A 15,822-nucleotide genomic window follows, 5' to 3' on the forward strand; every position below is an offset into this window, starting at 1 on the left:
GACTGACTAATTTTATCTTTTATTTCAGCTCTACGATAAGATCAACACCAAGTCATCCCCACAGATCAGAAACCCCCCCAGTGATGCCGTGCAGAGAGCCAAAGAGGTGAATAAACACACTCAAACACATCCTCTCTCCTCCACATTCACACTAACTCTCACTTTGTATACATCCAACTATCAGATACACGTCTACACTCCACGTTTGTCCCGTTTGGCTTCATGTGTCGTGTGTGGTAATGAATTCAATGTGCTGTAAAGATAACAGACTCACTAGCTGCTGGCTTTTTCTCTCCTACACATTCACCTCACACTTCTGTCAGTGCTCAGGCTCCATTAATCCTCCTGGCCTGTCGCTCACTGAGGCTCTTTACTCTCGCTGCTGTGGATCATTCTGCTGATCTGTTCTTTTAAAGAAGCTGTTCTCAGGGTGTGGGGCTGGGCACAACCAGAGGCCCTCGAGGTGTGTCCATGGTGGTGACAAAAAATGGAACATACCTAAACTATAATTTCATTTCTTATATATACTCTTTAATGAGACCTCTAGCATTTTTAAACCTGTGCCATATATATATATATATATGTATATGTATATCACTGTCTTCAACACCACCAGACTCCATTGACACTAAACATTGAAGTGTTTTATAGGGTTAATATGAATCCAAACTCAACCAAAGTCACACAGTGACACAAAAAACTAACCATTCAAGGCAGCAACAGACTGGCAACTCCTGTGTTCTGTCAGTGGAGCCTGATGGCTTTGAGAGCAGCGATATAACAGCTGACTGTGGTTAAACCAGAAGGATCTTCCAGGTCTCTCTCTCTCTGTAGGGATCCTTTCCATGATGCTGTCAGACACTGTCTGCCCGTCAGAGGCAAGTGGATGTGTGTGGATTTGATCAGGCACACTTTCCCCAAAGAATTCAGTACTAAGATCAAATTCCAACATTTTGTACACCTGAGTCACTTAGACACCACAATATGTTCAAACACGGCTGGGTTTTAAAATTCTGGGGTTCTCCTTTAATTTTTAAAATGTATGAAAATAATCAAAATCTTGATCGGAAGTGAGGATTTGGAGTCTTTGGCCTAATATTTGAATTTCAAGAGTCTGCTTCATGAAAACCTGCCAGAAATTCTGCACTCACACTATTTATATGTTATAACTAGAGTGCTTCCTTAAAGTGAATGCAACGCTCTAGCTCCCAGAGCCTAAGAGCAATTTTATAAGTCATGTTTCATTTTTAAAGTTGATGAGAGTCTCTGGGAAAATCAGTTTTGTCAGTTTCTGAAATATTGATCTTCGAGACAAAGCTTGAGTGTGTTATGTTATTGCTTTTTGGTTTGCAGAAGGTCCTCAGTCCAATGTGATTGATGTTGGATTCTGCTTGACACAAGGGATAATGACAGTTTCATATCAGGTTTCATATGTTGACAGAGCAACAGCAACATTCTTACATTCACTTTGTGATATAGAAGATTCACTTCACCTCATTATTCAATAGGAGACTGTGTGTTCTAACCAGCTGTGAGTGCAAATGGCTTTGATAGATGTGTGTTACTAAAAAGTAGATCGTTACTGCGCCTTTTTAAACTCGCTTAATGTTGTCTACACAACAAACAAGCACAAGCAGCCCGAGCTGACCAGCCACAGTTCTTGCATTCTCAAAGCAGCATCTCTGTAGCTGCCATAGTGCTGATGTGTAGTTGTGTTTTTTGAAGATGGCAAATGTCCGCTATGGCAAACTACAGAGCTCATGTGCAATTTTCCAAATAACATAACAGACTGGAAGTTTGCGGCATAGTTAGATGGTCAGTGGTAAAGTCTTTCATCCATCCATCCATCCATCTTTTGTATCTGCTTGGTTTTATGGGGGCTGGTGGGTCAAAGGTGGCACTCAAACAGACGCACACATTCATTGTCAATGGCCAAGCAAGTATTCAAAGAACAGAAATAGAATTAGAAAATAGAAATACTGCACTGTAAAAAAAAGTCCTTCATTAAAACCATACGTAAATAAAAGTAACTATTCAGCTAAAAGTGCTGTTGACAGGACAAACCCTGTGTATGTTATTTTATTATAGTGCCCACAAATCATGGAATTTATGGAATTCAGAAAAGTCTTTTACAGTCAGGGAGTTTGATAGATTATTTGGGAAGTCATGGAAGATCAGGGAATTTTGTGCGTCCTATTTAAAACCAATATTTTCAGTCATTTTCCTCTTTGGGTTGTCTCGAGCTTTACACATGTTGGTTATGGTCGCATGAAACCTGTGCTGCTCAGTCTGATTTACAGTTTCTCTGAAATAATATTGACTTAAAAGAAGACAGGGAAATTGAATTATTCATTTATTTCTGTTCAATTTTTGTATGTTCTCTGAGCATCCTCTCAAACTTCAGTGACCTCTCGAGGTTTGTTCTGCTCACTGTTTCAATAAAGATCTCTGGCTTCTGTGTTTGACCTCCCTCATTAGAGATGCTGCAGCTGGATGTAGCACACACACACACACACACACACATACACACACACATGCCAACAGTGTATATGTGCTCTATTAGTGTTGCATTAATATTGTAGAGTGTTGCATTGTGGTCTCGAGAGTCTGACCCCGGCAATGATGAATTCACATACAGGCTGTTAGTTTGGCTTTATGTGTTTACCTCAGGGCCTCTCGAGCAGGATGCAGACTGGAGCTGGTGCTTTACGAGGAGCAGTGGTAGAAGAGGTAGTGTGTGAAGGAAAGTCGTGGATCTGTGTGCGCACTGTGAGTGTCATCTGTGTGCGCTTGTGCATGCAGGCAAGTACGCAACATGCTGTTGCATGTGTTTTGTTGAGGGAGCAATTAAAAAGTCTGAAGAGTGAGGGAATGGGTGAGGCTGGCGTCTGAAATCCCAGCGCTGTTAAGACAGGGAAAGCCATTTAGGGGGCGCTGAGCTCTGTTTTATGTGGCTTTGGTTTATGTCAAAGAGTCCTGGCTAATTAGCTCAGCTCTGGTACACCGTGTCCGAGAAGTTCAAGCCCGCTTGGAGAGTCTGGTTCACATTTTCCTATTTAAATCAGCCGAGATGGATCAAGAGTTGAGGATGGAGCCACAACAGATGTGACATTGTCTGCATGGGTGTGAGGGAGTGAAACCACATGCGCGTCCCGTAGTTGGAGACTTTTTTATCTTCTCTGTCTTTTATTAGCTTTCCGGCTGTCTCTACAGAGAGCCAAGACTTACAAACACCTCAGCATCTCAATAAAGACACTAAACTGTGCCTTTAAGCAGACCAGCAGAACGTGCATTGTTCTAAGATCTCAGAAGAAAGTTTGACCTGACTGTGCAGCCTCAGAGTGATGCATGCATCTTCAAACAAAGGAATTCAATGATTTCGTCAAATTTTATGCGTAGGAAAGTAAGTTTGTCTTCAGCTCCTACGAGTTCCCAGCAGACGGTGAATGATAAAGAAATGAAAACATTTTCAGGGAGTTGTCTTGGCTGGGTGTTTCTCCATATAGAAAACTCTGTCCACTCTTTTTATTAGTTTTTTCACAACCGTGATTGTCTTAATTGTACCTTTTTAAATGAGAATAATAATGTCAAATCAAGTGGTTATTTTCCAAAGTTACAGTCTTTTAGCACAAAATTTCCCCCGTTTCTTGCTTGGATGTTTTGAAGTGGGGTTGTATGGGGTACTTACACATAATCAGTGTATCACTCCAGTAGATGGTGATCAGCGTGTTTGGAGAAGCAGGCAGAAGTCCCAGCACAGATGGTATGTAATGTAATGCTGTGTACAGGGACAGCAGAAAAATGCATCTTAGCCACCTAAAAATATCCCACCTAATAAATCTATATCAGCTGTGTTTAGAATATTTCCACTGCTTTACATGGCTGCTGACAGATCCTCTCTTTAAAACCACCACAATCCTTTGACAAATACAGTAATTTTTCCATGCAGAATATGACAGTTGCAAGTCTCCTGCTGCCAGGACCAGTCAGTTTGCCTGTGTCATTGTGTGACTTTGGGGCTTTTAAGGGGTAGTTTGGATCCAATCTGACTTAATTTGTTAATCAAGGCAGCTGTAGACCAGCAACACCTGCTTTCTGTGGAGAAAAATGGCGATTTCTATCAAAAGAGTTGGGCAGTTTTGAAGAGAGCATAGATGTGGATTCATGCGGCTTCAGTTCCCTGGCAGAAAAGGCTGTCTGACATAAAGGTAAAACATTCAAAAATCCCCCATAGCAGCACATTGTTCAGCATCTGTGCTTCTCTAAACTGGGAACTTGCTGTCCGCCGTCCACTGTCGGTAATACACTGACTCTGGGTAACTACCTCAAATAACTCCACTTATACAAATCTTTTAAAGTATCATAATAACTTCAGATAAAGAGGCAAATTTATTTGTATAGCACCTTTCAGACACAAGGCAATTCAAAGTGCTTTACGGGGACAGAAAACACAATAAAAGACACAGAAACATTAAATTGCATGTAAAAGATAATAAAAGCACAAGAACATAAATAGTTGAGGCTTAAGGGAAGATGCATTAAAAGACAATAAAAGCACATGTATAAATAGTTCCAAATTAAAAGAGGTTATGCAGCTCTATTATTGGAGAGCCACAGTAAACAGTAATGTTTTAAGGCCTGATTTAAATACACTGACAGTTTTAACAGACCTTAGGTGTTCAGGAAGCTTGTTCCCTAACTAGGGGGCATAGAAACTAACCTTGCTTGGCTCTGATTCTAGTAGTAGACCTGCACCAGATGACCTGAGGGGTCTGGACGCCTCATACCTTACAAGTAAATCAGACATGTGATTGGGTCCAACACCATTTATTGCTTTGTAAGCAAGTAACAGGATTTTAAAATCTATCCTTTGACACACTGGAAGCCAGCGGAGGGATTTAAGAACCGCGGTGATGTGCTCCACCTTCTTGGTGTTAGTGAGGACTGTGGCCGCTGCATCCTGGACAAGCTGCAGGTCTCTAACTGATTTTCTTTTTAAGACCCGTGCAGACACTACTGCAACAGTCCAGCCTGCTGAAGATAAATGCATGAATGCATTTTTTCTGTATCTTGTTTAGACAAACATCTTTTAATTCTGGCTGTATTTTTAAGGTGGTAGGAGGCTGATTTGATGATTGTTTTTGTGTGGGAATTGAAATTTAGGTCAGAGTCCATTATAACACCAAGATTTCTGGCTTGGTGAGTGGGCTTTAATTTCATGGAGTCAAGATGAGCGCTGACTTTTAATCTTTCATGTTTGGAGGCCAAAGACAATAAAATTTGAACGGAGATTTTTGATTTCAGATGGATGGAAATTATTTTGCATCAGGAAGGTGTTGAGCTGCAGGAAAACAACCTTCTGAATGACCTTTCCCTGAAAGGGCAAGCTTGATATTGGTCTGTAGTTATTTATCACTGAAGAATCTAGATTTTTTCAAGAGAGGTTTAATAGCTGCTGTCTTCAGGGCCCTGGGAAAAAGGCCCGACTCAACTGATGACAATTTGCAATATATCTCTAAAAAAGGTTGTAGGCAAGATATCAAGGCAGCAGGTAGTGTGTCTCAGATTACACACAATGTCTGTCAAGGCTGCGCAATCTGCAGTTTGAAAAAGTGTCAATTCAACAGACGTGGTTTTATGAGGAGGCACAGGTGATATACAGAGACAAGTTACAGATTTTCTGTCTGATCTTTACTATTTTCTCTGTAAAAAAAAGGATGCAAAGTGGATAGCAGTTCAGGGGGGACTGATGCTGAAGGGTTTGTTAGTCTGTCAACAACAGTAAAGTGTGTGCGTTACTTTAGTTTTTGTCAAAAATCTCAGAGAAATTCAAAGTTGTAAATGTGAAGTCTGTCTTTAAAAATATCGTAGTGCACCTGGAGTTTGGTTTGATGCCACATGCGTTCTGCCTTTCTACAACTCTCTTTTATCCATTTTCACCAGTGTGGCGAACATAATACATTTTTCCCAAACAAGGGCTGTGGATTTGTCTCCAGTCACCTACATTAAAAACAAATTACAACTGGCCTTCTTTATTAACAAGAAGAATGATTACAGCAAATATAGCTATAGTTTCACTGTACATATTAACACATGACTGTTGTTTTGATAGTCTTGAAAAAGGTGATTTAAGTGATTTCGTGCATGTTTTTGAAACTCAAACAATACAGCTCACAAAGTCCACTTTACAGATACTATAATTATAAGTATAATACATTGTCAGTATGTAATTGACTTGAGGATGTATGTGCAATCACTTTGTGACCAAATAATCCAGGCCCACATGAACCACAGACCCATTTGGATCATGACATGAGAGGAATAGCTGTGCCGATGCATCACTGGCAGTAAATTACTATGATGACAACTTATCTACAGTCCTACTAACTAGGAACCTCAGTCAAATCCAACTTTATTGATAATGTGTAAAACTCAAAGAATTCATCAATGGTTTTTGTTGACGGAGTTTCATAAAGGTAGAAGTGATCGTACATCATGTATGACGTATCAAACAGAAAAGCAAGTCCAAAAAGTGTTCATCGCTCATCCACTTGACCCTTACCTGACTACATTATACAACCGTGCGGGAAGATCCTTATTGTCTTATTGCCTGACTGAACTTTAAGCAGCAGTAGTCCTGAGATGGCTGTGGAATGCTGTCCTCAGACTCCTTCAGTACAGTTTCACCTCAAATTAACTCATTTAATCTTAGTTGTGGCATTGGGGACTACCCCCTCCTCCTCCTCCTCCTCCTCCTCCTCCTCCTCCTCTGTTTCACCTATGTCTCCACTGATTCTCTCTGGCTAACACTGAAATGCTTTGAACCAATCAGACTGCAGCTTCCAACGGCCCAACAGTACTGATGAGGTGCTTCAACCAAGCTTTGTTCTGACTCCACTAATACACCTGTTTGTTTTTTTTTCACCTCCAAGCTCCTCAGCTGAAAAGGTTGGTTTGGGAGTGAAGTTAACTGCTTTGGCTGTAGATGCTAATCTCACAAACTGCCCTAATTCACAGCCCGTTCAGATCGGCTGGCATTGATTAAAGGCAGGGGCGGAGTCTGACTTTGCCCTGACATCATTCACCTTCACCTGTGAGCTCTCTAAAAAAGACAGTCAACAGCTTGTATAACCCTTCTTCCTGTGTCTTCCTCCACTTAAGAGTTCCTCCCAAGGCGAAGCAAGTGGAGCTTTGAAACATCTGGAATATGTAAGCACCAAGACCTCAACACACCGCTGTCGTGTCCACAGTGCTAATGAGTAGAGTGCAAGGCTGAACTGGAGGTGGTTTGGACTGAGGGGAAGTGAAAATCAGGATGATATCAAAGGAGGTCACTGCTGTGCTGCTGCTTCCTGTCCCTGTTTGATCCAAATTTTTGTGACTCAGACAAGAATATTTGTTTGAGGTTTGTTCGTTTAGATGAAGAAACTTCTTGGGGTGCACAGAAATGAATTTATCATACTTCAATGAAATACACATGTGATGTCTGTACACTCGAACAAATAAACTGACAATAAACGCTGAGCCAAAGTGCCACAATAACTCGTACACCTGCCAAGTACAATACTGTACATGCAGCTGCTCCACGTAATCTAATCACCTCTTAGAAAACATCAATAAAACACAAATAAAAGCAGGAGAGATGGTTCAAACCCTCAATATCACATCCTTGGAAGACAAGAGCAGCACCATATTTAGCTGTACCGTTTCTTGTGTGTGTACAACAGTAACATTTTATTAAAGTGTGTTTTACTGCTTTCAGAGGTAAGAAAAGATTTGTCTGACAACTCTCTGCTGCGTCTCTGGAGATTTAATCATGTTTAATAATGTGAGAATAATAGTTACACTGCAATTGAACAGTAGAGCCATTGTAGGAAAAATCTAACATGTACAGAGAGAAAATAGAATAGAAAATACAACATGGAGCCAGAAAGACATTGAAGTCGTAAATTTATGAGAAAAATGAAATTTACGAGGAAAAGACATCCTCTTCACACCACAGATCCAGCCGCTCGCCATGTGTTTTTGCCGACGATCGTTTGATAATGCATGGCGAGCTTTCGTCGCATAAATGTATTACTTTATCGTTTCTCAAACTTCCCACTTGAATCTCAGATGATATCGTAGTTGTGTTTTTTTTTTCTCAAATATTTGTCTGTTTTTTCTTGAATAATTACCACTCAGAATATCCAAATATTCTTTTCTCAAAATTAAAAGTCTACTCTTAGATTTTTTTTCTCCAATGGTTCTGTAGTATCTATCTATTTGTTTATTTATGTAACCTGCAATGGCACTAATATGCTATTGTGGTAACATACCCTGGTTTTTATTCCACAAATGGTTATTGTTGTAGCAACCTTGTTCTATATGGGCATCAAAGTGAGCTACTTAGTTCTGTGCTCCCTGTAACCTGTTTAAGTTAAGTTACTGTGTGTGTGTGTGTGTGTGTGTGTCCCAGCTACAAGTGTATTGATAACAAACTGAAGTGATGAGGACTGAGAAAAGATCACTACTCAAGATCATTTGAGAGAGAGAGTCCCACGATGAGTATATATATATATATATATATATATATCTGAGGGGGAACTCAATCAATCAATCAATTTTATTAATGTAGCGCAATTAATAACAAATGTCATCTCATGAGCAGGTCAGACCAAACTTTTAATTCTCTAATTATCTCTTTAATTTAGAGAGACCCAACGATTTAAGAAGTCAAGAATCCCTATGAGCAGCATTAGGCGACAGTGGCAGCTTTGGTTTTAAATGTGAGAGAAGACGTGATCTTTAGAAATAAAAATGATAGTGTACTTGTTGCCAGCCTAAAAGTTGCTATTTTATCTCCTGTAATTAAATACAAAGCATTATGATAAACTGTAATTCATTTCATGTGGGACAGGCAGCATGACGATGAAGGATATTTCTGTAGTGAGGTGTAGTGGATAATGGTTGACTGTACAATAATTTTCTTGTCCTCAAGGCACAAACTTATATCTTTAGTTTCTGTTCCCATTTCTCTGCATGCTGTGAAAAAGCCCGACCATCTTCTCTTGTCAGCAGTCAGTACAAGCTTGCCATTGCAGCCTATGGTTTTGATATGCCAATGAGTGTTGTCTAGTGAGTGTGACGAGGAAACACAATTATTCCAGTTTAGAGATTATGAATACCTGAATGTACATATACTCGTAAATTACACCCCCCTTCTGAGTGTACCTCAGGAAGAGAGGTCATCATAACTCCACAGTGCAGGTTTCAGTAGTACTCGCACACATACCCCCCGTCAGAGGCCTCACCTTTACAATGCCACATTCACCAGTCAGGCGCAACATAACTGGAGCAGACATCAAACCAAGTCACGTCAAAAGGGCAAGAGGCAGGAGGAGGGGCAAAACCTGAATCAGTTTCCCTGACTTGCTGAGTGGCGCCTAAAGTTGCTCTTGCATTGGCTGTGGAGGTATAGGAGGTGGTGTCTGGTAGAGTTTGAGGGAGAGTATGAGGTTGTCGGGCCGCTGTCCATACACTGTTCAAGGTGCAGCAGGTACAGTGCGGTAGCTGTTAGCTGCGAGTGTGTATGTATGAGCCATTCCAAGACGAACAACGTGCAAAGACGAACAACAGCAACAACAGCAACAGCAACTCCGGTGGCTTAAAAACAAAACAATGCTTTTCTCTCTCTCTGCATCCTCAGGTACTGGAAGAGATCTCCTGCTACCCAGAGAACCACGAAGCTAAAGAGCTCAGACGGATACTGACCCAGCCACATTTCATGGTAAGTCAAAAGACACACACACACATACACACAATTCATGCCAGCCGCTATGTTTTATTTGTGCAACTTTTTAGATGCAGATGGTTTTTAGCAGTTGTTCTGCTGGAATACATTTGTTTCAACTGTGTGGGTTTGAGGATCTGAGCAGCAAGGGTTAATCCTGGCAAAGGAAAGTCACTCTAGGGCTGTCAGCGGCCCCCCCTGTTAATCCTATCACAGTAATGTGTCTGATTTTCTTCTGTGATCAGTGACCTGCTCAATATCAGACGGACAGACCAGCAGAGAGGGGGGTGAGTGTAAAGTGGGAGGGGGACTGTATGAAAATGAAGTGACTAAGAATGAGAAAAGATCAGTGATCAAGATGATTGAAATGAGAGGGTCCGGACTGTGAGTGGGCGAGGAGGGGAGGTGCGGATGGAGGTCAACAAGGCGTGTCTGATGCGATGTGCTGTGTCAGGTCAGAGGCCTGGCTCCCTCATAGAGTGCAAACTGACGTGGGGAGGAAGAAAAAGAGGCACCGTCGTGCTCAACATTCCAATGTGTTCAAGTGAGAGCACAGAGAAAAAGGTTCAGTAGTTAGAAATAACAGATTTCATAGCACAGTCCTCACTAGTTCATTAACACTTATAATCATCAAATATAATTATTGTTATGTTCTTTCCACAAGTGAAAAGAAAATCTATACCACTCTTTTGTCTTTTTGTGCAGAGGTAAAGCCGAGAGGTGTGTAACTTAGCTTACCTTTGCATAGTAACTGGAAACTGGGGGGTGCAACTAGTAATGTCAGCTCAAAACAAAAAGATAAATGGAAAAATGATTAGCTGTGGTTTTTGGTGGGTTATGTTACTATTTCTTGGCCTCTCAACACCATGAGGTTTCTGGGCAATCGCTAAGCTAACCGTGTCGCTGAGTGGTTTCAGGATCCTCCTCAGCAGATGCAGTTGTCAAATTGCCCGATTTTTTTTTTTAATCTAGAAGCAGCATTTGACAAAGACACTCTCAGATTACTGAAACTGGTGGCTCTAGCTTTGCTAAATGCACAGACATGACAGCGGTGTCGATCTTCTCATGTCTAGCTCTTGGAAAGAAGGGAATCAGTTTATCTCAAAATGTTGAACGATTTCTTTAAGCGTTAACTTAAGCGAGATTCAACCAAAGCAGTGTAGCTGTCCCGTGGCTTCACCAGTGCCCCCCCCTTAAAAACCTCCTCCAGCAAATACTATCACTGTGCATGGCTTTAGTTTTTTCCTGTCAAAAGGGAAACCTACTGTACAGTGACCTTTAGAAATGACCTTTTCATTCCTCCTACTATATCAACAACAGGATCTGCGTGATTTCTACATCATCTCAACAACAGGAAAACCTCCGATCTGAACAGGCCACAAAGCTCAGGCATCCCCTAGGTGCTCATGAAATTCACAGCAGTGTTGCTTGGAAGTCTTTTTTTTTCAGAGAATTGAAACGACGCATCAGTTAATCTTAAAATCTCTACCCTGTCCCTCTCTCGCTTTGCTTCTTGTTATCTTGCACTCTTTCTCGCTTATCTTATTTTTTGGCTGCTTTTCTTTTACAGCTTTCTCGCATTCACTCAAACGCACCCACACGACATGGAAGGATTAGTTAACCCCCTAACCCCGACCTCATTAAGGCGCAATCACACCTCCAAGACTACGTCTCAGAACATGAAGATTCTTTTGCGTGTGATGTAGTTTGACATGAAAGTTAGAGACGCTGCCATTGCCTTCATGTCTCTGCCTGTCTGATCTGCTCTCCTTCGCCAGGAGTGTGTGTGTGTGTGTGTGTGTGTGTGTGCGTGCGTGCGTGCGTGCGTGCGTGCGTGCGTGCGTGCGTGCGTGCGTGCGTGCGTGCGTGCGTGCGTGTGTGTGATGCTGAGGGAAGACAGTGACAGGTTTCGCCTTTGTGGCGGTTTGATTGCTGTCTTTGAAGTTCAGACTGGTTTGTTAAAGTGCCACTCAGGGGTGTCTTTGGCTGTCAGAAGAGTGGAGTCGAACACTCTGCGGGCGCGAGGCACCGGCGGGCTCTGCAGCTACACAACACATGCTGCTTTGGCTCAAACAGACAGAGGGGCTACGGGCCGAAGGCACCTGTGGAAAAGGGGGGAGTACCTTTAACGATGGTAGAGACTTAGACAAAGTCAGGATGTAAATGCTCCTCGGCACTGTGACTGGAGAATGAAGTGGTTTCTGTTTTGGGGGTTTCAGGATAGCTGCTGGATTTGTTTTAAATATAAAAATGAATGCAGTTACAAAACAAAAGATTACTCTCTCTTTGTCGAGGTGGACTGTGCTTGAGTCGACTTTATGAGCTGAAATTGCACGTTCCATTTGTTACCTGAGGCCGCACGTGTTGTGCAGATCTAGTCCTGGTCTTGAAATTGGCCTTGCCCAGCTATGTGCTGTCCCACCCCTGCACCATGTAGAGGTGCTTCATTCAAATGAGGCAGCACGAAGCAAGTTGTTGGTATTCTGGTGGAAAATGTGTCTGAGACTTCATGCTGAGAATGAGCATCTGTTTCAGCCACATCGATCTGCTGCCAGCCTGATTATTTTATCAACAAGAGCAAACAAAGTACTGGGAGCAAATGCACAGCAATGAGGGAATAATGCTTAAAACCTAAATGATTTTAAAATGATTTGATATTCCCCACCCAGTAGTTAAATTAAAATCCAAAGTGGACGTTTAATGCACTTAATGTGTAATGCAGGAAGAGTAATACACATCTACTGCATTTGTTTCCCTATAAAGTCTGAGGCAGGCCTCACTCTGACTCTGCGTCTGTGGGTATATGTTCACAGGCCCTGTTGCAGGCCCACGACGTGGTGGCCCACGAGGTTTACAGTGACGAGGCTCTGAGGGTGACCCCTCCACCCACCTCACCCTACCTGAACGGAGACTCTCCAGAGAGCACCAACGGAGACATGGACCTTGAGAACGTCACCAGAGTCCGCCTTGTCCAGTTCCAGAAGAACACAGACGAGCCCATGGTACGCTGTTGGACATGTTTATTGTGCTCACACATTTTGACTGAGTTGACACTGGAGCTTTTTGTTAGGCCCTTAGACACTGGTTCAGATTTGCATGTGTGTTAATGCAGGGTATCACGCTGAAGATGAACGACTCAAACCACTGCATCGTTGCAAGGATAATGCACGGGGGAATGATCCACAGACAAGGTACACTTCCCTCCCACAACTGACATTTATCCCTGCACCTCGGCAAAGGGTGTTTACAAATGGCTTCCTATCATGATCATCACTTGTAAAGTAGTCCAGATACCACAAAAGAAAAGTGCTTATGATACATCTCATAAATCTTCACACAGTACGAGTGTTACCTTGGAAACTCTAGTAATTTGTAATAATTTAGGACGGCCTCTGTGATGCCAGTCCCATGTGCATCTACGTGTCTGTAATTTGTCAAATAAAAACTGTACTGCAAAATACCTAGCAGCCAAGCCATGTCATAATATCAGTCCCGTGAGAATCAGCCTGCCGGCTTCAGAATTATGGAGGCTGCGTCGGCAATAAATGAATGTTTTGACAGTATTTTGGGTTATATGGTGTGTTTGGCTGATTTACGCAGAGCCATGACATCATATCAGGGGATAATGTCAGTAACTTTTAGTAAAATACAGACATTGCTGCTTATCCTGTGTGAATGTGCCACACGAAGCACAGACGGGATGGGGGGGGGGCTTCTAAATCACCTGAGGTCCTCTGGTCATAGTACTAGCTTTGTCTGTTGTGACTGGTGCTGATTCACTGCCAGTGTCAAAATATGACCACATCACTTGTCTTGCATGTCATTTAATTCATAGAATATGGTTTAGTTTGCATCAGATATCATGTTGTTATTATTATTAATGTAAGTCTACAGGAAAGTCTTCTGCTCTTAATGGACAATATGAAACTGCTGCTTCATCATCACTTCACCCTTGTATGGTGTTCGGGTCTGTGGGAAGAGCAAAATGATACGATTAATTCTTTTTTCAAACTCAGACTGATTGGCCTTGGCTCATATTGATGAGTCTGAGTTTGAAAAAATTATTAATCGCATCATTTTTCTTTTGATAAAGAACATGAAAACGGATGAAATCGGGCCCACAAACCATACAAGGGTTAAATAGGAGTGTGTGTGTGTGTGTGTGTGTGTGTGTGTGTGTGTGTGTGTGTGTGTGTGTGTGTGTGTGTGTGTGTGTGTGTGTGTGTGTGTGTGTGTGTGTGTGTGTGTGTGTGTGTGGCAGTGTGGCTGTGTACTGAGGAGAAAGGTTTGATTACATGTTGGTCTCTCTCTCCTCCTGTCTCTCTCTCTCTCTCTCTTTTTTTTTTTTCTTTCAGGAACCTTGCATGTAGGAGATGAGATCAGGGAGATCAACAGCATCAGTGTCGCCAACCAGACTGTTGAGCAGCTGCAGAAGATGCTGGTGAGTGTGTGTGTGTGTGTGAGTGTGTGTGCGGATGTGTTGGGTCTATGCTTCAGTGTATCTCTACAATATTATCTAATCAGCAAAATGTCATGAGAAAACTCACTGAATGTGTGTTTGTGTGTCCACAGAGGGAGATGCGAGGCAGCATCACCTTTAAAATAGTGCCAAGTTATCGGACGCAGGGCTCCTCGTGTGAGGTAAACACCTCTTCCTCATCCTCTTCCTCTTCCTCATCCCCTCCTCCCATCTTTACTGCTCCTGATCTGATTACTAACTGCTTGCCTGGTTACTGTGCGTACAACCCTAGTATGTGGTGTGTATGGCGTGTGTGTGTGTGTGTGTGTGTGTGTGTGTGTGTGTGTGTGTTTTGCTGTGTTTTGCTGGGGCTGGGTCAGATATTCAGCACACCAATTTCACAACCAAGATACCGGAACCACCCCTCCCCCTCGTGTGGTCCAGGAATGAGCCACACCTCTCTGTGTGATCCCATCCTGCTCCTGCCCACGGACCAATCACAGCAACTGTAAACACAGTCGACACACACTGCAGGGGTGGACAGAATAACAGAAACACCATACAAGTTTCCCGTTTGCAGCAAAAAAATGCATACCTAATGCATACTTCCAACGAAACAAGCACTGTGAGCTCGACAGAATGAATGTGTAAGGCATTTCTGTTACTGTGTTCATCACCTGTTTAAACAGCTGTTGACACACACACACACACACACACACACTTACACACTTACACACACACAGAGACGTAGATACATATGGTTTAAACACACTCGGCCACAGTCTGCCCTAACACATGGATAAATCTGGAGGTCCAGTCATTAAATGAAACGTCCACACTGTGTGTTGACTGACAGGAGGCTCAGCTGTCCTCACTCACACACTGCATAGAAAAGGTGTGCATTTTTTAGAATAAGAGCTCAGTTGTGCCTCTCTGCCACTAAATGCCTCAAACTTTCAATGATTATATTATGTTAAATTATACTGTGTTGTGTACTGTTGGTTGCTCTATCGATTGCTTGTGTATTTATTGTCAATGTGGAGTCTTGTCTTCCTCCTGATGCCAGGCTGCTCTTTTGACCTTGTGTCTTCAATGTGTTTTGTAAACCACTGATCCACAAGCATACATTAATACATAACATAATTGCGTAATTTATATAGCACTTTTCAAGCAAAGAGCATCAAAATCTTTCCACTGGAGAGAAGTAAAGTCGAAATATACAGTGCTATAAGTAACTCAGCATAAAAGAAGTAGAAACCAATAATTCCAACATAAAACAATATCATTATACCAAGACTACATGTCTTGGTATAAAAGCTTTACTTCCCCTTGTCAGAGACTCTGGAACAGCTGTAAGGGCTAAATCAGCAGATCTATAAGGCCTTTTGGGACAAACTGGAGTCTGCCAACGTACTGTGGCACCAAGCCATGTAAACCTTGTATGTAATTAGTGAGATTATTTTTAAAATGGACTGAGGAAGATATTGGACACCAGTGTCAAGATTCTAAAAATGGGACGGTTATTGTGGTTGTCTTTATTTAGGCTAAATTGTTGGCACTCCACAACAGAGCTTTTATTCTGAAAAGTCAT

The 15,822-nt window shown here is 42.1% G+C and overlaps 1 protein-coding gene across 7 annotated transcripts in view; it reads left to right on the forward strand.

The window, feature by feature from the left end:
• The window catches only part of caska (calcium/calmodulin-dependent serine protein kinase a), a 126,098-nt gene that overhangs the window by 92,456 nt on the left and 17,820 nt on the right, over positions 1 to 15,822 (forward strand). For 4 of the 7 annotated variants that reach the window (XM_070838765.1, XM_070838766.1, XM_070838768.1 and 1 more), the window contains exons 12-18: positions 29 to 106; positions 7,162 to 7,209; positions 9,689 to 9,769; positions 12,586 to 12,774; positions 12,885 to 12,963; positions 14,128 to 14,213; positions 14,345 to 14,413. In XM_070838765.1, the coding sequence (XP_070694866.1) occupies positions 29 to 106; positions 7,162 to 7,209; positions 9,689 to 9,769; positions 12,586 to 12,774; positions 12,885 to 12,963; positions 14,128 to 14,213; positions 14,345 to 14,413 (630 nt within the window). The remainder of the gene's footprint in view (positions 1 to 28; positions 107 to 7,161; positions 7,210 to 9,688; positions 9,770 to 12,585; positions 12,775 to 12,884; positions 12,964 to 14,127; positions 14,214 to 14,344; positions 14,414 to 15,822) is intronic. The other 3 variants (XM_070838767.1, XM_070838769.1, XM_070838771.1) reach the window with 1 other exon arrangement.

This window comes from Pempheris klunzingeri, chromosome 10 (genome assembly GCF_042242105.1).
Source record: "Pempheris klunzingeri isolate RE-2024b chromosome 10, fPemKlu1.hap1, whole genome shotgun sequence".
Classification (NCBI taxonomy): Eukaryota; Metazoa; Chordata; class Actinopteri; order Acropomatiformes; family Pempheridae; genus Pempheris; species Pempheris klunzingeri.